The sequence below is a fragment of the Drosophila sechellia genome, chromosome 2R, assembly GCF_004382195.2.
Source record: "Drosophila sechellia strain sech25 chromosome 2R, ASM438219v1, whole genome shotgun sequence".
Taxonomy (NCBI): Eukaryota; Metazoa; Arthropoda; class Insecta; order Diptera; family Drosophilidae; genus Drosophila; species Drosophila sechellia.
The window spans coordinates 18,795,527-18,818,143 of NC_045950.1; the positions used below are offsets into that span (position 1 = coordinate 18,795,527).

At 43.0% G+C, this 22,617-nt stretch overlaps 3 protein-coding genes across 6 annotated transcripts in view; 2 read left to right on the plus strand and 1 right to left on the minus strand.

Moving 5' to 3' along the window:
• Positions 1–17,764, minus strand: part of LOC6615591 (cyclic nucleotide-gated cation channel beta-3) — a 55,503-nt gene extending 37,739 nt beyond the window's left edge. For 2 of the 3 annotated variants that reach the window (XM_032716181.1, XM_032716180.1), the window contains exon 1: positions 16,338–17,759. The gene's annotated coding sequence lies outside the window, so the exon portion shown is untranslated. Of the gene's footprint in view, positions 1–16,337 lie in introns of all 3 variants that reach the window. The other variant, XM_032716179.1, reaches the window with a different exon arrangement.
• LOC6615595 lies at positions 3,868–4,511 on the plus strand. Of its 2 annotated transcripts, none has more exons than XM_002039933.2 (2): positions 3,868–3,976; positions 4,033–4,511. In XM_002039933.2, the coding sequence occupies exons 1-2, from the start codon at positions 3,926–3,928 to the stop codon at positions 4,420–4,422; spliced, it is 441 nt and encodes a 146-aa protein (XP_002039969.1). In that variant the 5' UTR covers positions 3,868–3,925; the 3' UTR covers positions 4,423–4,511. The 2 variants fall into 2 exon arrangements, with proteins under 2 accessions (XP_002039969.1, XP_032572074.1); XM_032716183.1 differs by having other exon boundaries at positions 3,909–3,976; positions 4,043–4,511.
• A 744-nt stretch (positions 17,765–18,508) lies between the features above and the next one.
• Positions 18,509–21,600, plus strand: LOC6615596 (ATP synthase subunit alpha, mitochondrial). The gene is made up of 4 exons (XM_002039934.2): positions 18,509–18,698; positions 19,319–19,899; positions 19,992–20,793; positions 20,903–21,600. Exons 1-4 carry the CDS (start codon positions 18,633–18,635, stop codon positions 21,110–21,112), a joined length of 1,659 nt encoding a protein of 552 aa, XP_002039970.1. The 5' UTR covers positions 18,509–18,632; the 3' UTR covers positions 21,113–21,600.
• Positions 21,601–22,617: the final 1,017 nt, after the last annotated feature.

Consider the following 22,617-nt stretch of genomic DNA (forward strand, 5'->3'; position numbering starts at 1 on the left):
ATCATACAAATTGTTTGTTTAACATGCTCTTGATTCATTTTAAAATATCAATTAAATCCTAGTGCAAACACCTACCTCCCAATTTGCCTAATTCCACACCAGATAAGCAAAATAATCAGAGAACTTCCTGTTTTACATTCCCAAATTGGCCGAAATCAAAACAAGTCAAGCGACAACATGTTGTATGGCACACAACATGCCAGTTTCAAAATCGAGGTTAAATAAAGTTGAAAATCGCATTTAATGCATAAGTAAATAATGCTTGCCAATAATACTCCATTTGCATTGGGAGAGATGTCTGGGCCATCGATATCCCGCAACCATCGATGCAACCCCGCCCCCTTTGTGCAATTATTTCAGCCCCGTTGCTGCATTTTCCATGCAAATTAATGCAGCTGCATGCGATGCTCCCCTGCCGGAAAAGCAGAAAAACAGAATGGCCACGCAATCGGCGATTTCAATGGGTTATTCTTTTATTTTTATGTGCGTATTATTATTGCACTTTAAGCTTTTATCAATTATAATTTTTTTTCCCTCGCTGTGTGCATTTTATTGTTGCAATTATCGCCCGGCGACCCTTGTTGCCGCAAATGTATAATTGAGCAATTTAATTCGGAATTTAGCCCTTTTTGAAACGGGTATAATGTGGCTTAATTTTGTTTTCACTCGCGTTTCAATGTGTGGCCGCGCAAATATTTAATTATAGCCAAGCTTTCGGAAGTTTTTTGTAATTCTATTATTACAGCATTTTGCTTGCAACCCCTTTGCGTAACTTTTGCAACTCCTTTAACCCTCATGGCTTTGGGCCAAAGCGGCACTAACAAAAGCTGGCGAGATTATATCCACGGTGCCGGCTTCTCTTTGCGGATGCACTGGATCTTTCCCTGCATCTTTGTAGCCGGCAAACGTGGTGCACGAAGTGCAATTTATAACTGCACATACGTGAGCAGTAAGCCAGTGGCACCACCACCCACTGGAGCACCCAACTTCGCTCCTTTGAGCTGCAATTCCACCGTGCAACATATCTAGGTACTTGTTATCTTAGCGAGGTACTGCAAAATCATAATAGCGATAAAATCCGCAAATAAAAATCAAGTGTTATCAAATTTATTTTAATACGAAGTTTTTGATTAGCCGCATTGCCGCATTTCTATACTAACCACGTAATAGACAGGACTCTTGTACCGCAATAGTACCCTTACCATCTCTGTTGCACACCCTGTGGCATGAAAACATTTTGTTACTCGTGCAGCTGCCATCGCCTTTGTGCAAGGTGCCCACATTCACTTTCACATCGACATCCACCATCCATCCACCATCCTCATCCACATCCACATCCAGTGTTCTGCCCGATCGCCCCTCGCATCTTTATCCAACCATTTGGGTCCAGACCAACACTGATGGCGGATGGCGCTACAGTTTTTGTGATTCGACAGAGCGCAAATAAACAAAAGGGTCGCGGCGCTTCGTGCAAAAAGCGAAAAAAGGAAAACTAAATGAAAATGAAAAACAACTTAGTGCAAAGAAAGGAAACAGAAATGCCTGGTTTGTGTGTGACTCCACATTCAGCTGCAGCTAAAGCTACAGCCTCAGAGGAAGTTATTGTTGCACGCTGAAAAAACTGGACGTGCTATGCCTGACACTTTTCATTCAGGTTACAAATCTACAGTTTATTATTTTATTTTATTCCTAAGAATCAACAGCTTTTTTCTCATTGTATCTGCAGCTGTAGCTTTTGTTGCACTGGAGTCCTGCAACAAATTTGCTGGCACAGCAGGCGAAAATATGTGCCAGCACAGCAGCCACGAAGGAGTACAAAGCGATGTGATGGCGACGTGGGGTGCAGTCGGGAAAGAAGAGATTGTGGAAGGATATTTCACTTTATTGGCAAAGTCGAAGATGGAATGCGCTTGTAGTCACAAATGGGAATGCAGGATGCAGGCTGCAGGATGCAGGCTGCAGGATGCAGGAGGAGGCTAGGTGACAGCGACGAGTTATTGCCAAGCCGGTATGCAACTTGGGCCGGTATCGTGGTTTATCGCCAGCGAAACACAGAACTTATCCTGGCCAAAAGCATCCTTGTCATATACATATGCACCAAGGATGCTCCGCCGGCCACACATACATATGCAATAGCATCACAATTAATTATACGTCTCGACCATAATTGGTGCGATTCCAATATAGGATTGGTAAAATCGATATGTTATGATCTATGAACATGTGCTAAGCTGAATTGTTTGCCAAAAACCCATTAAGATATATGAAGAATAAGACAGAGTTGATCTACATATTCTTCATAAATCATTGTTAGTTAGATAACACTTTAGGGGCATTAATAATCAGAAATTGTCACTACTTTTGTGGCCAGCACTATGCTGGATTTGGCATTGCAAAAGTGCCACCCAGACACATTCATCAGCTACCAGTGCTCCTGGGCAATCGTCAATCCTTCGGCCGTCCTTCGCTGCCTCCTTTGAGTGACTGACAGACCCCCACTGCAACCAGTAGGCTCCTTGGGCTCCTTGTGCTTGGCTTTAATTAAGCGACCCATTTGCACAGGAATTGCATCTCCGGCAGGTACACACAATTCACTGGGGAAATATTTGCATTCCATGTATCCATCCACTCGCAGTCTAAACGCCCGCGCTGCTCGAGAGGAATGCCAGGATTTTGGGGTTGTGGTCGAGAATAAGGTGGCTTTTGAGATGTCATAAGCAGAAATCGCTTCTTGGACCCTCGAAAATTGCCGAGCTTAATTGGATGCAAAATTAACAGTTAAGGCATTTAGCGCTGCCAGGAAAATGACAGCTGAAGTGTGTGGCTTGGGAAACACCTTCCTTGACTGGCCCGGGTTAACCGAAAGCCAGAAACCACAAAACAGGCGGGTAACAAGACTCTTGGACGGGTTTTAAGAGGGTTTATTCTCGCCTTGGAAAAATTGCTGAATATTTTATTTCTAGAATCATCTAAATTTAATGGCCACATTTATCTGAGCATTGGAAAAAGTTCCCGCCTTTACCCTTTCGCACAAAAGCAGCTGAAAGATTATTTCTTGTGCAATTATCTTGCGTAGCGTGTGCTCTGATATCCTTGGACCAAATCGCCCATTAGGAGCTATGGCTCACTCTCGTTTCGTCCTTACCAGTGCCAGTTTCCTGTCCCTATCGCTGTCTCGCTCCGAATGTCAAAACATGTGTGACAAAACAATTGTCATGCATTCTGCGTGGGTTGTGGCTGGAAGTTGAACTCTTCCCTCGATTTAGACCCCTTGCAATTATCAGCCAATGACATGTGTTAACAATCAGCTACCCAAACGACCCTCTGGGCTGGTAACATCCTCCCTGCTCCGTTCAACATTTCCGCCAGATATTTTAGCCCATTTCCTGCAGCCTTTCAGCCTGAAATCAATATGGGGAGCATGTGTGAGAGGTTAGTTCTGCCATCAGCGCCTTGATTACTGCTGTCGTATTATTTTCACACTTGAAATGCTGCCCGACTTGGCTCGTACATCACGAATCGCCGGGTGAATCGATGTGGCATCGGTTCTTGGTCATTATCAACGCTGGCCATTATATGACACTTGGCTGTCACTTTACATGCGACGAGTCCTTGCTCGTTCCCTCTCTGATATCCCGACATCCTTTCAGCTGTCAGCGTCCGGTTATTTCCTCTCGTTTCCCAGCGGAGGATACTGAGCCAAGGATTTTGTAATTTTCATACTTTGAAATTCATCGCATATATGCGAGTACCTTACTCAAAGCATTTACTCATACAACAAAAATAGAAGAAGTTTTAAAAGGGTTATGCTATTGGAGTGCAATGGCCCAGCTAACTGAAAAAATATTCTTTTTAAGGTGGCCTTGCTCTAGAAATCACTTACATCACTTACAAAATCTCTACACAACACACCACAAAATCCAGAATGCAGTTAGCCAAATATTCAATAATTTTGTTCATTTTATGTGGAATCCTGGTAAGTCTACCGATACTAGTTAACTTGATGTCTTGCTAAGCACACGTAAACCTAAGATCCCGGTAGAAATAGTAGCCAGATCACTGGAAAAGAAACAGCCGAGAGGATCAGTCGCCAGAACTGGGGAGGGTGAAGCGCCGGCAGAGGGTGCTGCTGCCCCAGGTGGAAAACCTGAACACATAAAGCGCGAAGGAGGAGAAATGCCTGAAATGCCCATGGACCTAAACACGATGCACGCGCCATGTGACATGGACACCAGGGGCAGGCAGAGCTACATATTCGCCTTTCCCAACCATTGCATTTGGGCGTTCAACAATCGGTACATGAGCGAAACACATTTCCGCATCTACAAGACCTACCAGTTGGAAGGATTTTTCTTTGGCCAGTATTACGAGCGGCTTAAGCGTTACGAATTCGAGCCACATTCCTACGATTACAATATGTGATGCAATGTGCTTAAAGTGCAGCGAACAAATTCTAACTATTCCGACGGACTACTAAGACATTTCCATTATAATATATATTATTTATAGCATGCCTTGGATATTTTGCCTTTTGAGCGCACAAAATACGATGTCCGATAATGAGTTTTGGTGGTTATAAGTAACAAAGTAACTTTCCAGATTCTTATCATCTATGAAAGACGCTTTTCTGGCCATTTTCACCGCGTTTTGACAGGCATCGCCTGCTGCGTTCAATGGGAGCGGAAATTTGATATTCCTCAAAAGCATTTTCACTGTTTGCTCTGCGAAAGTAGGAAGTAATGTGCGTAGCAACTGCTGTTCAATTTCCCACGATTGGAGCTGAATCTGATGATCTTTTGGACGCCACTGTCATAAAAAAGGAATCCCAATCTCGCATGTTAAAATTTTGTCATTATGACCACATTTATATTGTTGATTCCTGTTTTAATTGCGGCCCTATTCATGGCTGTAATGAAACACAATCAATCAACTTCATTCGTTTGGGCGAAAACAAATAAGGTGCAACGCCTTAAGTGAATTGGGTCTACGATTTTTATCTGCCAAATTCCAGGCTCGGATAGCATTTATGTGTAATTTGTAATTTTGCGGATCATCAATCAGCTGTCGTCAGCTGTCGAGCTGCGATTTGGTTCTGTGGATAAGCAAAATTAGAGGAAAAGCTGGGGTCGGCTATTGTTTCACTTTGATTTATCGATGACTTGTGAAAACAAAAAGTTTTCTTTTTAATTACAGACTCTGCTGGGTCTCGCGCCAAATTGAGTTTTTCATTGCCATTCTGTATAATTAACAAATTGAGTTAGCCTTTTTCCGCATATTTTTTTTACCATTTAACTAATTATAAATAGCAGCAAGCAAACATTTACTTCGCCTATGTTTACTATTATTTTTACTCGAACATGAAAATGGCACTCGCTTGAATTCTGAATATAGTCGAATTTACAATAAACTTTTGCTACTTTAATTTTAATTAAATTTAATTAAAATTAAATTTAAATTTAATTTTTATTTGGCCATTCTAGATGAATTTTGATTCGCCTCTTTGGGGAGAGGTTTTTAAATTATTAATTAAAAGTCGAGAGACGGACCGCAAAACAAAAAAAAACAAAAATTCAAGACGATGAAAATGGTCTGTGGAATATATTTGAAAATATATGCACACGAGGAATTGTGCAAATATTTTGTATCATTAAAATTTAAAAGAATTTCTTTTCTCAAGCTCACGTCAAGAGTTTCTATGCCGATGGATTTTTCTTCTTCTCCTTGTCTTGCTTTCTGCCGTGGAGCTTTATTTATTTATTTCCGGAAACGTGCCCTTGAGATTAAAGTATTTCTCCTGCCCCACCCATTCGTACCACCCCCAGCAGAAGCGTTCGGTCATCTGTACGTAACTATGTACACCGTGTATATGCAAACGCAGATACATATCTGTCCGTTGTTCATTTGTTCATTAGGTTCCTTTGCGCGGTCCTTCTTGGCCGAGAGCTCCTTTGGCGCAATTCTCGCGCGTGTCTGGGTGTTTGGTCAAAGTTGTTCAAAGTTTCCACACCCACACCCACTCTACCCACCGCCTACCGTCCGGTCACGCCCCTTAAAAATGTCCTAGGCGTCGGTGGCTTGTTTTGCTTCACTCAGTGCACTCAGAGAAATTATACCAAACTTGTAAGCTTATGTAGTATAAATTATCTAATAAATAATAGTTCTGTATACCCACAAAAAATGCCGAAAAGGTTAAGTATACCTGTAAAAGTATGTTTAGAAAGACTAATACATATTAAATACTCCGATTTTTCTATGTATACTATAGGGAACACTTTCAGCCTTTGTTTGAAGTGCATTCCTGTGACCATTTGCGCGCCTCTAATGAAAACACAATAAAAATTTTGCGCTTTTCTGCCTTCCCAAGTGGCTGTGAAATTTTTGATGAGTTTGTCAGCTTGTGGGAATTGTGCCAATCGCCGGCGCTTCTGCTGTCGCCGAACGAATACTTATTAAGCGCACTGTGCGCTCTTCGCAATTTGGTTCGATCTAATTAAGCCGCTGCTCCCTCGCTCCTTGGGAGTGAAGGTCAAAGGCCGTCGTCTTCTGCTGAGGATTGCCCATTGCCAGATAATTATTCGATGACTGCACGACACACTTAAGTGGATGACTATTTTTGCAGTAATTCCATTAGTCTGGAGCACATTCCTCGCCGTTCTGCGGCACAAAGTCAATAAACAACTTCATCTTAGTCTAAAGTTTCATCAGAGCGACAAAGTTCTCAACTTTCTTTTCTCTTGATGGCCAATTAGTTGGCTGAAATTGCAAAAGTCGTTTAAAGCGTTTATGGCCTATATGAATTTCAAACGCCAGCCGACTTAGAAATCAATCACCAGCCAAGACTTTTCGTTTTATAAATGTAGGCAAGTCTGATATCCATTTCCCCAGCTAACCTCGCTGCCTGCGATACCTTATTTTTCCTCCGCTTTTGAAACTGACACGCTGCTCTGAGACGCAAATCTCATTTCCCTTGTGGCGGCAGAAGCCACTGAAAAAATGCTCCCCTTTCCTCGTCCGTCGTTTCTTTTTTCGGGTAACCCAATTTGATGGTCAGTGCTCCGCTGCTTTGGCTCTCTGCTTACGTCACAGCTTCGCACCTCGCACAACTGGCTTTCTGTGTCACACACACTGGCAAAGGGGCGCGCACACACACAAGCAGACAATCGGGGTCAAAATATTAGTGGTAGTGCAAATCGTTTTAAAAAATTAACATCTTATAATTTCAAGGATTTGCCTAATGAAATTAAAATTAGTTTTTGAACTTTCCCAAAACGTAGTTATTTAAAAACAAAAAAAAAAGACATTGAAAGCATTTTACGAGTAAATGTGCAAATTCCTTAAGCAACAAAGCTAAACAAATGTATATTGAAGAACCCATACTGTAATTTACTGACCCCAGTTGTATTGACGCACACACATAACCACTCCACATTATGGCCAAAAAGTGTACGAAACAACACATCGGAATGAGAGGCATAAAAAATGGTAACAAAATTACATACATCAAAGGTGTTTTTTTTTGTTTTTGTCTCTTTGAATATACGAGTGTGTGTTTGTGGGCGGAAGAGTGGGCGGGGCTGTGCAGGTTGTTTAAGGGTTGCTGCGGGGCATCATGCTGGTGGCTGGTGGCCCATTTGTGTTGTTGCTGCTGCTGACCAATGGTCCGTGTAATTTTTTGGCAAGCATCTCCCTGCATATCAGCGCACTTGTGAACCTTTTTGGTTTTTAGAAGATGGGTCATGGAACATGCGTCCCTGGCCCTGCGATGGCTTTTCCATGTTACCTTTCGCTCCACAGACCCCCGCATCCTCGCAGCTCATTCACATTTATGATGAGTGTGCCCCAGCTTTTCCAGCCCAGATAAACTTGGCAAATATGCGGCCCTAGTTTAAAGCTAGGGCACGCGCCGATTGACATCATTAAGCCCAGACCATCCCGAAGAGCAGCTAGTGGCGGCACTAAATCATGATTCTGGCCATCAAAAAAAAATATGACAAAAAGTGAATGCACAACCAAATGAATGGCACACATGGGAAACGCTGTACGAGGGCTGGGCGGGAAAATGTAAAGAGTTTTGATTTATGCAAACAGTTTACTATTCACTGGGATAACAAAAAACGGCTTGCGCTGAAAATTACCTAGCTTAAAGCGGGAAATCCGGAGATGGGATCTACGAAATGTAAATGAGCGTTATTCTCAATTTATTTCCGCTTGAATTGTATGGCAGCAGTTCAGAATGATAAAGTTTTTATGGTGAGACAAAAATATTTATACAGCAGCAGCGTATGGAATCCACTTAACCCGTTTTTATTTTAATATACCGTGCTGTGTGAACCTAATCCAATTAATAAAAGCCAGGAGGCAACTTTAAAGGGAAACCCGGCAGATGGATCCTTAAGCAAACGGAACTCAATCAAGTTGTAAAGTGAGTATCCATATTTATGCGCATCCAGATGCTCTCCGATTTTTCGGCAATGGATCTATAAACAAGCCCATACAGCGAGGCTGTAAAGTTGATAAGACCAAGCCCCAAAATACGCTCCCCAGCCAGATGCTCCCCACAAAAATCGGTGTGCGTGTGTGGGTGCTTGTGTGTGGTTCTTTCTTCTCGCCTTATTTGCACTTGGTTATTGATAGTGCTTCAATCTGAGGAAATAATAAATAAATGAGCCTAACGTCACGGCTCATGTCGTTGGCCCACCTACGCCCCCACCTTGCCCCCGCGCTTCTCCGCAAACACGCAAACACATGCACACTTAAGCATACACGCACTCATACACACACATGCGCTTACGAGCACACACACACACAGCACACTCCCCCAAAACAGACTCATTCACTCACGACATTTCCACTTCTGGTGCTGCTGCTCCTGTTTTCCATTTTCATTCTCTAGGCTCGTTCCCCCGTCTGTTTCTCAATTTTCCTCGGAGCTGCCAACATTTTTCACATCTCTGCTGTGCCTGCACTGAGAAAAATTCAATGCTCAACAAAAGCTTTATATAGATTTTACTTAAAGGTTTCTCTATAAAATAATTGTCTATACAAAATTGCAAACTCGTAATGCAATACACATATGTAAAAATTATATATCTTAAATGTGGTAATTAATGCATCCACATATTTCCAGTGTATATATCTCCTCGCTCCTCTACGTACATGTATGTGACGTATACGCAACGTGTGCCATATTTTTACATGCCCGCCGGGCAACAACAACTGCGACAACAAGCCGCCTGCAACTGACAGGTCGCACTGCCTATGACGACTGCCACAGGCCAGCATTTTCTTCTCCACTTTTTTTTAGCGCGCCTCGCAGCAGTGTGTCCACCGGTCCACCTCCTTCCCTCGCATCGTTCGTTCCGCACAAAGAGCAAATTGTTTTTATAGAACACATCCTTCGCTCCTTCGCTTCCACTGCAACCCCCTGACATCTCAATTTGTTGGCATTGTTGTGCAGTTTGCTTGCGAGCTTACAAGTTTCTTATTGCAATGCAAATTAACATTTTTCCAGAGCGTGCATACACGCGCACTTGGGTGAAATTTCATTAACATTGCGTATACGCCCGGTCGGCCGTGCACTCATTAAGTAATCTGTTTCAACTGAGGCTGCTGCAAGGCACCTGTCCATAAAATGCATTAATCAACCGCCTGGCAATTTACTTCGCATGCTGGGAAATTATGCGTTGGCAAAAATTTTAACTGACGAAGCATCCGGCGTAAGTATTCACAAAGGAATGCGTTAAGTAATAGCATTTAAGGAGTGCAAATGGGAAAGCGTTATGTTTGTCATTGCACTTTATGCAAATGTGCAAATATTTCTTTAAAATCTTTAAATGTGCAAGATAAATAATTCACACATGACTTTTTAATGTCGAATTTGGAGTGACACCCGTTGGCATCCATTTCATCGTTGGCCTGTCGATTTGCCTTTTAATAATTCGAGTGGCATTTTATCGTTTTCGGCATGAGTATGAGAACTCAGAAACATATATTTCTATCAGCTCAAATAAAACATTTTCTGACATTTTAATATTTTGTTTTTATTATAGTGTCGCACTCGCACACACAACGGACACGCAATTGCTTTTAAATAATTCAGACACATGTAATGCCCCAGTATATTCATCGATACCCAAGCTCACTCTTTCAGTTTGCTCTGACTGTCATTGCTTTTAAAAACTTTACGGCACTTGTGGGTTTTTTGTTTTTTTGGTATTTTCATGAAAATAAGTGAGCAAGAGTGGACCAGCAGACGACACAATGTAAGCACAACATTTCCCATGATTATTTTAGAAAATGAAGACACCATACTATCTTAATTGCCTTTCAACGTCAAGAGTTCATTTAAAAATCGAAATCTCCTTTTAGTTTTGAATTCAGAGCCACCCTAATGCATATTCAAATATTTGTAGTAAATTACGGAGCGCATATCGAGTAAAAAGTGTCAGAGGCAAAGTTGGAGTAAGGTCAAGTTTTGTGTTCTCGTTTTTCGATATCTGGCAACCGTCTGCCAATCACAGTCGTGTGTGGGTGTGTGCTAGGGTCCTTTGCTATCTTCCATATCCTTTTACTTTGAATCCAGCAGCTGCTGCTTTTATGCCTTTCTCCCACATCATCGGCGGTGTCGAGATGTCGATGTCGTAGAATCGTCGCCGTCGCATTGCACATAAAACACTTTTATTGCTCATTTAGATATTTATGCGCAGTTTTATTATAATGAAAATTGTGCGTATGCGTGCGGTTTTTATTGTGATTGCATCGAGGCCAACGAAAGAGTCCCAAGTTGTGGTGCGTCACACAATTTTGCGCTCTCTATCTACCATCCAAATCTGTATGTTTGCCGAGTTTCAAACTTTCAACTGCTCGTGGTTTTGATTTGTTTTCCCCTCCGTATGGAGCTCAATTTTACGCAGCTTTTGCCTTTTTGCATTTTATGCGTTCTTGCTTTTTACGAGCCTCACGTCGACCGCAAAACAAATTCAAATGGCAAACGGCAAGCGGCAAGCGGCGAATGTCGCACAACGAATCGAGATCTGAGCCAAAAACCGAAGCTGATAAGTGCCCGCAGAAGTAGGCAACGATATTTTCATCGCTTTCTGAGCCGCTGTGTGCCATTTAATTGCAAATTTATGTGTAAGCGCGTGGGGAGAAATTAATGACCGAAACTGCGTAACGAGCTTTCGAAGAAGTATGCGCGATTGGCACTGGAACATGGTTGTACCATTAATTATCGCTGAAATTATCGATAAACGCGGAGAGGTGCTTTCCTTAAAATTATATAATAATTTAAACAATAATTGTGCACTTCAAGCGATTACTTTTGTTACAGCCAGTATATGATGCGTTTATTGCTATTAAATATATCTCATCAAGTAAGCTTCTGAAACCATAATTATTTATTAACCATTCAGTTAATGGCAATTCATCCCATCTCATCTATATACAGTATAATATATAATTCAATGTGTATATGTATACATATTTTTCTCTAGTACTCATGAGTGTTGGTCTAACACATGTTTATTTCAACTTTTCGGCAAATTCGGACGTATTTAGCTAAGTGCAATTAATGCCCAAATTATAAAACCAGCATCGAGGCGGTTGCCACACCTACAACCACTCGAAATCAACAGAGACAGAACAACAGCCGCAGCAATAATAATTACAAACCAATTAAACGCATATTTACATATTGTCTTTGTCATAATGCAGTCGAAGATACAGATACAATGAATGCGATTACACACACTCACATATACACATGTAGATGTATGTATGGGTGCATCGCTGGGGACTCGCCAGCAACAACAACCATGACAACGACAACTGATTGACGACAAACTGTCAATGGCACGAACACAAAACCAAACGCATACGCATACGCGTACGTTATGGCCACCCACCAGATCCTCCAGAACCACCAGGACCACCCAACAGCCACATACAGCCACACTCATAGGCAATTGGATTTGCCATTTTCGTAAGTGAGTTTGAATGTGAGATTAAGCAAATATTGCGGTAAATTCAATTTTCAATTCAGAGCAATTGAGCAGGAAAAGGCGTTAACGAAATGCAAGGCTTTCCCAAGGAGTTGCTACCTCAAGGATCTCAGAAGTGTCTTGGCACTGATGCATTAATATTGCGCTTAACTAGCGAGCAACTGCAGGTCAAACTAACAGATTAAACATCAATATTTCTAGTTAAGTGGCGAACACAATAACTCAAAAGCTCACTAAATTTAATTTAGTTCGGTTTAACCATTTAAACAACTCAAACATCAGAATAGGATCTTTATGGTGTCTTATTCAGAGCATTTTTAATTACTTTAGTTCTACAAAAAGCTACAAAAAGAATAATAATTAAAACTAAAACCAATGTTAATTATATAAAAGCGAATACCAAGATTGTTAAGAATGCTGGAGGATTGTGCTCATGCCTATTTTCACCTATCTATGTATTGTGCGAAAATTCAGTTGTCAACGCAACTTGAAAGTTATCTACTGCTGACATCTATTATTTGCCAATTGCATCTTCCCACATTCCTTCACACATGTTTCTAGTCGATCTACACACACTCACACAGAGCACAATTTCTCTCTTGTTTTTTATTAGTTATTGTTAAAAACTGCCAGAAATAATAACTGACCATATCCTATGGGTTTCTTTTCAGTTTAATAGATAAAGAGGAGGTTCTTACTATCGTATCAAATATTACTATCATGGAATAAAATAAATTTTACTCTACATACTATATACAAAATATAAAAATATATGAAAAACACTTCCATTTTCAATGCAAAGCAGCTTGATGAACTTGCAATCGGATTTTCATGCTGTATACTATGTACCTACAACTTATGTACATATATGCAACAAATAAAAGTGTATACCATGTGCAATTGTTTCGCTGAGTGCACACACCGAGGATGGTCCATTAGAGTGGTCAGTTGGCCAGTTGACATCCGTCCTCCGGAGCCTCGTTTCGTCTCCTTTGGCTAATGCGGCCACTGGGCAGTCAACTGATTCTGGTTCGTCCAGCCCCAACTGGCTTGTGTAGCGCAGTTGTGTTGATTTTGCCCTTTGGCTGACACAGAATGTTGTTGACTTTGCATATTAAAACCAAATGAGAATGCAGAAGCGGGTAACAACAGAACGGGGGCATTGTTGAAAGATGGTGGGTGGGAGGTGGCGAGGCACTTGGGCACTTATAAGGCTACTTTTTCTTTTGTGACGCCCACGTTAAACTTTAATTAATTATATACAGTTTGTTTGGCAAATTAAAAATTGTTGACTTTCACAGAATCGCAGAATGATGACGGGGCCGATGGAGAGGAACCGGAAAATGAGGTTGGGGGAATTTTAATAAGGCAACCCCACTCCCACACCCACACACACATAAACAGGCAGACAGACAGAGTGAAAGGTTGCGTAAGAGGCTTAAAGTGCGAAAATGGTAGAAAAACTGCTATAGGAAAATGTGAAATGCTGTCGAGTGTGACGTCCAATAAGAATTAGAGGCCAACAGGAGCGTCAAACAGAGACAGTTGTTGCTGTTTTCCTTATTGCCATTGATTGACACGAAAAGCGGCCACGCTTTCAGGTGTGTGTGTGTTCGTTTGTTTGTGTGTGTTTTTGTGTGTGTATTTCACGGGTCCGCAATTTTTGGAACAGACGTGGGCAAATTGGGTGAAAGGGCCAGGGCGCTGGGAACCTGCTTTTCAGTGGCTGATGGGAGAGATGGAGATGCTGAGAAGGCTCCAACGTGGCCATCCACGCTAATTGGAGCACGTCGCAGCACACTCCTACACTGCAAAAAAGTAGCGCCCGATATCGATAACAAATTCAGCAGATTTGCATAAGTTCTTTTCGTCTACAGATAATTGATTTTGAAACTTTGTTTGATATCCGTTATTTTTGTATTCCAACTCTTGTATTCTAACTCTTTTTCCAGTGTACACGTGCAAAGACCCAGGTGAAAACAAAGAAATGCACTTAATTGGAATACGACGCGGAGTGTAGAACAAGTGCGTTGCCATTGCTCTATGATTAATTAGTGGTCACCGGAAAGGTTGCGGACAAAATAGCGAAGTACACGGGGTGAAAAACTAAAACTGTCCGCACAGATGATTGATACCTTTGCGAAAAAAGTTGACAAAAATCAATTCGAAAGCACTTTAGTTCAGGTGTTCTAAAGTGCCATAATTAATTGTTCCCATTTTTCGCAACCCAATCAAATTATTGATTTTACAATCTACTTTAGGGCTAGAGGTGTGGAATTAATTGCCTCGGCATTCTCGGCAGCGAAACAAAGCCATCGTCTCCAGCGAGAATTCCCCTCTGAAATGAAGCATTTCTCGACGTTTGTCGCGTTTCGTCTTACGCATAATTAGCCAGCGTAAGTAAACTCCTTAAGCTGCAGTTAAAAGCAATAAAACTTGCGCGCATCGTTGGCTGTCATGTTAAATTCATAATTTCAATTTGAAATTGTTATTACAGCCGTCGTTGTTTTGCCCGTCCCGTCCCATCGCCTCCCATCCCACCCCCATCATTTCGCCTTAGCTCCCCCTTCAGGATCCTGCCTGATTATTATTGACAGTTGCCGACGTCTTCTGGTCCGTTATGTTCTGTTCTGTTCAGGGCTGTCCTGTTCTCTTGGCTTTGTTTTAGTTGTCAGACACACACCCTATCCTGCTCATTTTAGTCTCATAAATATGCAAATTAATCATTTGCGGAAATTTACATACTAATAAGTCGCTTTAATTAAATGTTCACGCACGCATGCCTTGCAATCTTGCCCCCGAGAATCGCATGAAGTCGGCGGAATCCTTTTTTCCACATTAATGCCAGCTTTTTAATTGTGCTGCAGCTGGAATTCATCTCCATACAGCTCTGGATCTCGATATGTATCGGGCACAATGTTAAAAAACTCTGGCCAACTGGCAACTGTTTCGCATTTTTCGGGACACGGTCACGTTTCCATTCAAAGCCCCAGTGGCAACAGCACAAAAACAGTTTATCTGCCAAAAACAGCAAACAAAAAATTAAGAAAAAAAAGAGGCGAAAAAAAACACGATGAGCACAAAAATCTTTTTTATGTGTTCAACGAAAATTTTCCCCAAAACGAAAAAGAGCACCAGTGGCATTAAAAAAAAGTATGCAAACTGAGGCGCAGCGAACATAAATTAACATTTTTATGCCCCGCTGCAATGGACCAACAAGAAGTTGGCTCAAAAACTGAAACCGGTTGGAGGATGGGTTCTGGGTCTCGAATAGTGGGTGGTGGGGCCTACCAGCGGCTTCTAATGCCCGCATTATTTACGAGGAAGCTGAGGGCCCATTCACATCTCTTCATTTCATTTCATTTCATTTTATTTTATTTCTGTGCTGTTATGCTCTGTCCTGTTCGTTTCGTTTCGATTCCATTTCGCCTCGCCGCATTCTCTGCCAATTTGCTTTTGACGCCACAAATAATTTTAATTGGTTTTCCTTTTGGGCAGACCCTCAACCCCAGATGGTAATGACTTTATTTCTATATATTGTGAATTCACTGGGTTCTAAAACCATAAGACCATAACTTGCCATCGACCAAGGGTAAGCAAGAAATATCAACAAAATTGGTCATTGGAAGCAAATTGGACATACGGAGGTAAATCAAACAGAAGACAGATTAGATACCAGTTTGTGTTAATGGCGAAAATATTTTTAAGTTTGTCAACAAGATAGAAGTAGCTCAAACAACATTAATTTGCCAGAATGCTGATAGTGAACAACCTAAATCATCCCTCAAACATGCTATAGCATTCTCCATTTATTCATATTATTAAACTTTTGCAAGTGTGTTTGTGCTGCAGCCGCAATTGCAATTTGATTTGGGCAAATTTACATAAATGCGAATATGCGTTGTTTGTGGATTTGCACTAGAAACTTTTGGTTTTGATGAATGGGAAAACAGTTGCTGGCAGATAGAAGGTGGGGAAGACGAGCTGCCGCAATTATGTGAATTGGGTTATTTCCCAAAGTTATATAATTACCAAAATACTCAATTTAATATCACAAGTACAAACAAATTTATATTTTTTTAGTCAAACAGTGAAGTTATTATAATCTGAAGTAGATACTGTGGAAGTACATTTAGTAAAATACATATGTACACTGCTATAATGTTATAGTTTGCTTTTAATGAGAAGTATGGCAAATAAATGAAACAGACAATGTACATATACATACATATGTGTGGACATATGTACATACATACGAGTAGATATTGATAATGCAATTAACCAGCGGAAATTGCAATTTGTAGAATACTTTTTGGGCCTTGCTGACCATTAACTCACCTTTCTTTGCTGCAAGTTTCACTTTTGCTTTCGTCCTTTCTTTAACTCTCTTTCTCTCTCGCTCTCTCTCTCTCTTGGTCGTTCTCTCGCTCTCCTTCTCTCTCTATCTCTTTGGCTCTCCTTTTTCTATTCTTTTTTTCACTCACTCAGACAGCTTAGCAAGCCATTGTTTTAGTTGTAGCTGCTAATGTTGTTGTTGCTTTTGTTGTCATTCCGAAGTCAGCGACACACACGCACACACACTGGCACACACACGCATAACGGTTGTCGTGGGAGAGGGACGGCGGACGAGCGGGCGAATTCATTAGGCATGCGGGAATTTTAATTTCACTTGCTCACACGCGCGCACATATGTGGCGACATATTTCTCAAACATTTTCGTTAGATGATGTTGTTCTTGCTGTTGCTGTTGTTGCTATTATGCTTGTTGTTGTTGTTTTTCCTCCCGTAGCCGATGTCGTTGTTGTTGGTGCTGGGCATTCTATGGCCTTTGTTTTTGCCCGAGCGGCGCTTTTCAATTTGCATGTCGCGCTGACCTTGCCGCCAAGTGGAAATAACTGTGCCAGCACACACGCACACACGCGTTCTTTCACGCTGACAGCTGTCAAAAATTGCGGATGGCGAATGGCGGATGCGGATTTTACAGCTGTATGTGTAGCTGGAGCACGTAGATGCCGCCGATACGCGGCTGCCGGCGAGGATAACGGTCCAAAATCTCCATCTTTTCACAAAAAACTAGAGAGTTTAATGTTCAGTCAAGTGCGTGAGTGAGTGGGACGGAGGACGCACTCGCCCCCCTGCTTCTACACTTCCTCTCCCGCTCGCACTCCGTACTCCCAAGCTTATTTATCTTTTCCCCGTTGCCTTTGTTCTACGCTCTCTGTGCGTGCGGTTCTTATATATATGTGTGTGATGACAAATTTCTGTCATTGTCTGTGTGCAGCAGCAGGAGCAGCATCCAAATATAAAAAAAGAAAACCGAGTATCTCTTCCAGTTTCAGAGTTTTCGTTCCTATTTTTTATGTGTTTTTTGGAGATTGGACGCTGGATGTCCAGTTCTTTGTTGCGATAATTTGCATAATAAACGTTGTTGTCGAAAATTAAGAAAAATTAAACGGAACACCGGATAACACGTGGCCAGAAATTTCAAGACTTTTCTGGCCCCGCAGAAGGCAGCTTTCTGGACTTTTTCGGAGGAGAGGTGGTGAAAATCCAGTGGGTTTATCCTCACACAAATATCCTCACATTAATGGCACATGCAATTTTCCCCTACATTTGGCACCTAGCACCCAGCTTTCACCCGCAGTACCGTTATGTACCGTTATACCGTTCCGTTTCACCGCCGCGTTGTGTTCACAGGACCGCACAAGCTCAGACTGAAGCGACGAAGTGAAGCTGCGTGAGCGAGCGGCTGGATATTTTACACTTTAATACTAAAAAAAAAAGTAAAACGGTCCTTTTTGCTTTCGTTCGCTCGCGCGCACAGCTTCCTTTGCTTCCTCTTTGTCGACGGCGTGTAGACTTTCTCGCCGCTCTCTTTGCGCAACAATGAAACGCTTGAAAGTCTCCAAAATGAACAGACCGTTTTAATAACTCGGCCATATTTCGAACGCATTCCGATAAGCACTTACTCCAAAATCCACTATGTAATTCTGTTAAGGTAAATAGGGATGTAATCTGGCCATCTAATTACCATAGCATGCTTTTAGGCTTCTAATTAATTAGCTCATAGCTCGTCGAAGCATAATTATGGCTGCGTTTATATATAAATATAGTTATCGCAACAGTTTTTAACGATATTCGGTATTGTCACTCGGCGTAATTCCCTTGGTATTATCAAATTAGTGTGAATGAATCACATGAATGGGTTTAAAATTTTCTAATACGATATCTATAAGTTTAAGCAAATCATCAACCATCGAATGTATTAATGTCACCACCAAGGGTGCCCGTATTACGAGATTATATGACCACATATTTTATGGAAATTTTAAAAGAAAAGCAGAGAAATGATCTGTTATAATGAAATTCATTTTAGGTTTCAATTTAGTTTTGAGTATTAATTAAATTTGGGAAATTGTATTGTGTCGCGCAAGCTGCCACCACTGAGGGTGACCATACTTGCGACCAGTGTGCACGTACCGCCCAATCGCCAGCACTTCGGCCGTTTCCCAGCACTGCCTTACCGAACGTCTGGCCAGCGACCATCTTGTGAAAAGTACTACGAGTGTGGAGAGGAGTTGGCTTAGGAATTGTACAATTACTTCTGCGGCGAACAGTTAAAAAGCATTAAAAATGTCGATTTTTTCCGCCCGCCTGGCGTCTTCGGTCGCCCGTAACCTGCCCAAGGCTGCCAACCAGGTACCGCACCGAATTCCAGCAATTAATTTACCCGACGAAGAGTTGGCGAAAAAGTGTAATACATAACCGAATCGATGGGGTACTTTGCAGAAAATTAGTGCATCCGGGTGCTTCAAAGATCGATCGAACTGTGGATAAAGACTTCCTGGATGCGTAGCAAGTATTCGGGTGGGATTTTGTCCCATTTTCCAACAAGAATTTTATGTTACGCAATGCGGCGAATTGCAAGGCGGCCGCTGAAATTGTGGGTTACATAATCAGTGCAAACCGAGAATTTGCCAAGCAAAACAGAATTTTTGGTTATTTTGTCAGTAAAAGTGTGCGAAGAACGCTGCAATGTCGTTGTTTTTGTCCTGACATTACATAATTGTGCCGTGGGTAAGATGCGGTGCCCGAAAAGTTTGAGGTTAGGTGCGGCTGTCAAGCAAGTGGTGAAGGTGGAAAGAATACAAAGTGGGGAAGTGCCGACAACCAGATACCCTGTAAGCAGTGGTTTTTTTTTTTAACTAGCTAGAAAGTACTGAAGAGGAGTATTAGAACGATCGTACCCTGCGGTTATCCAACGACACGGACCTTACATAATCTCGCATAATCATATCGATTAACCTACTCTCCTGCAGGTCGCCTGCAAAGCCGCCTATCCCGCCGCCAGTCTTGCTGCCCGCAAGCTCCATGTGGCCAGCACGCAGCGTAGCGCCGAGATCTCCAACATCTTGGAGGAGCGCATCCTGGGCGTCGCCCCCAAGGCTGATCTGGAGGAGACCGGCCGTGTGCTGAGCATCGGTGACGGTATCGCCCGTGTCTACGGTCTGAACAACATCCAGGCCGATGAGATGGTGGAGTTCTCCTCCGGACTGAAGGGCATGGCCCTTAACTTGGAGCCCGACAACGTCGGTGTTGTGGTCTTCGGTAACGATAAGCTGATCAAGCAGGGCGATATCGTCAAGCGTACCGGTGCCATCGTGGATGTGCCCGTCGGTGATGAGCTGCTGGGTCGCGTCGTCGATGCCCTGGGAAATGCCATCGATGGCAAGGGCGCCATTAACACCAAGGACCGTTTCCGTGTGGGAATCAAGGCCCCCGGCATCATCCCCCGTGTGTCCGTGCGCGAGCCCATGCAGACCGGTATCAAGGCCGTCGACTCTCTGGTGCCCATCGGTCGTGGTCAGCGTGAGCTGATCATTGGCGATCGTCAGACTGGGTAAGATTCTAGAGATAACCAAACCAGGAAACACCATTTCTCAATTGCTAGCAAGCAATATCTAACCAACCAATTTTGTATTTAATATGTAGTAAGACCGCTCTGGCCATCGACACCATCATCAACCAGAAGCGCTTCAACGAGGCCCAGGACGAGTCGAAGAAGCTGTACTGCATCTACGTCGCCATTGGCCAGAAGCGTTCCACCGTCGCCCAGATCGTGAAGCGTCTGACCGACTCCGGCGCCATGGGCTACTCCGTGATCGTGTCGGCCACCGCCTCCGACGCTGCTCCCCTGCAGTACTTGGCGCCCTACTCCGGATGCGCCATGGGAGAGTACTTCCGCGACAAGGGCAAGCACGCCCTGATCATCTACGATGATTTGTCCAAGCAGGCTGTGGCTTACCGTCAGATGTCCCTGCTGCTGCGTCGTCCCCCAGGTCGTGAGGCCTACCCCGGTGATGTGTTCTACCTGCATTCGCGTCTGCTGGAGCGTGCCGCCAAGATGTCTCCCGCCATGGGAGGTGGTTCCCTGACTGCTTTGCCCGTGATCGAGACCCAGGCTGGCGATGTGTCCGCCTACATTCCAACCAACGTCATCTCGATTACCGATGGACAGATCTTCTTGGAGACCGAGTTGTTCTACAAGGGTATCCGCCCTGCCATCAACGTCGGTCTGTCCGTGTCCCGTGTGGGTTCCGCTGCCCAGACCAAGGCCATGAAGCAGGTTGCCGGTTCCATGAAGCTGGAGTTGGCCCAGTACCGTGAGGTCGCTGCCTTCGCCCAGTTCGGTTCCGATCTGGATGCCGCCACCCAGCAGCTGCTGAACCGTGGTGTGCGCCTGACTGAGCTGCTCAAGCAGGGTCAGTACGTGCCCATGGCCATTGAGGATCAGGTGTGTATGTCAGAAGTGACCTAGAAAGTAACTTATATCCGTAGTGACAACGCGGATATCGCGATTTCTGTGTAAAACCCAACCTCTAATGCTTCATCAAATCTCCCAGGTCGCCGTCATCTACTGCGGTGTGCGCGGTCATCTGGACAAGATGGATCCCGCCAAGATCACCAAGTTCGAGAAGGAGTTCTTGCAGCACATCAAGACCTCCGAGCAGGCTCTGCTCGACACCATCGCCAAGGACGGTGCTATCTCGGAGTCGTCCGATGCCAAGCTGAAGGACATTGTTGCCAAGTTCATGTCCACCTTCCAGGGTTAAGCATCAGCAGCAAACGAAGAATAGGAGTGCCGATGCGTGCAATTAACATCATAGATGGCTCGAATAATGCTGCCATCCCTGCGCGCTATCAACAACAACAAATAACAACCTACAACTTAAGATAAACAGAAATTATAAAACAAAAACAAGAGAAAACTCCTTTGCACATTCATGTTTTCCTGCGCATCCCACCGGGATCGCCTTCAATCCGTGGTCCGGTGCCATTATGCCGCAAAATCTTGGGAGAGAGAGAGCCGGCCCTGGCGACGGACTGGACGGCGAGCCCCAGCCGGATGCACTTTCGAGTTTCAGCGAAAAATCCTTGCGGTTCATCCAACCTCCTAAACGATAGATAATCCCCCGTTGTTCTTCTACCTTAAATATGTAATCAATATTTGAAATATTGTAATCGAGAATAGTCGAAATAATGTCTGAGGATGATTGTGAAACGATGATGAATTAAAAACGATACTAAATTATACTCTAAATGAGTCTTGCTCACTCTTCTTGGCTTGGAATTAATGTTTGATGAATTATTTCCATTTGCTTTCTTTTTTTAATTCCCAATTTTGGTAATATAATTTGAAGAATTCTTGACAAATTGTTATGTTCTAAGCCATTTGGCTAGTTAGGTATATACCCTGTTAACGAGATGTCCTGCCAGGAACCTTTGAGAATATTTTGTTAATAGGGTTTTTTAAGCTTGGTTCCTTGAGGTTCTGTTTTGCCGAAATGAATTTCCCTAACTAATCCTGGTCCTTTCGCTCAGCTGATCCGCCAGACGACGAGCAGATGTTCTTTTGCGTAACCGTAACCTTCTGACCCCCGTGCGAATTAGCCACCCCTTGAACTACCTGAACGACTGCCTGTCTGCTCCAAGGCGCAGGATTCAGAAAGGAACTCGAGCCCGGTGGTTCCAAGTGGTTCATGCTGTGCATATTTGGGTAACAGCAAGCCAGAAGCGAGAGGAAGAATTTCCCAAAAAGAGAAGAAGAAACAGAGGGGCCCAAGACCCAAAAACTGTAAGCCCGATTTATACGGCATGGAGTTTTTATGACGCCGATTGCCACTGGCAGCCAACATAAAATATGCCAAAAGGGAGGAGCAGCGGGGGTGCCGAGAAAAATGACTTTCTTTTTACTACATTTATTTGACCGTAAACAAGAATTAATGAGAGTCATAAAACCGTCAAACTTAAATTTCGAACAGGCGCACAGCAAAGTCAGCAGGCCGTGTACAGTGGGCGCTCTGAAAGGCGAACAAATGTTGTAACTCAAACTTGTTATACATTGCATTAAATGATACTAACGATAGCTATTTGAAGTATTCCTTTGATTCTGATAAATCGCTGATATGTTTTTTAGGAACCTAACTATATGATTACCTCTATTTGACTTTGTATCGAGTAACTACTGTACAAGAGAAAAGTGAGATAGACACCCACACACACACACGCGCAACCATGTGCGAGCAATGTGCTCGGCAATTACCGCTGCCCATGGAAC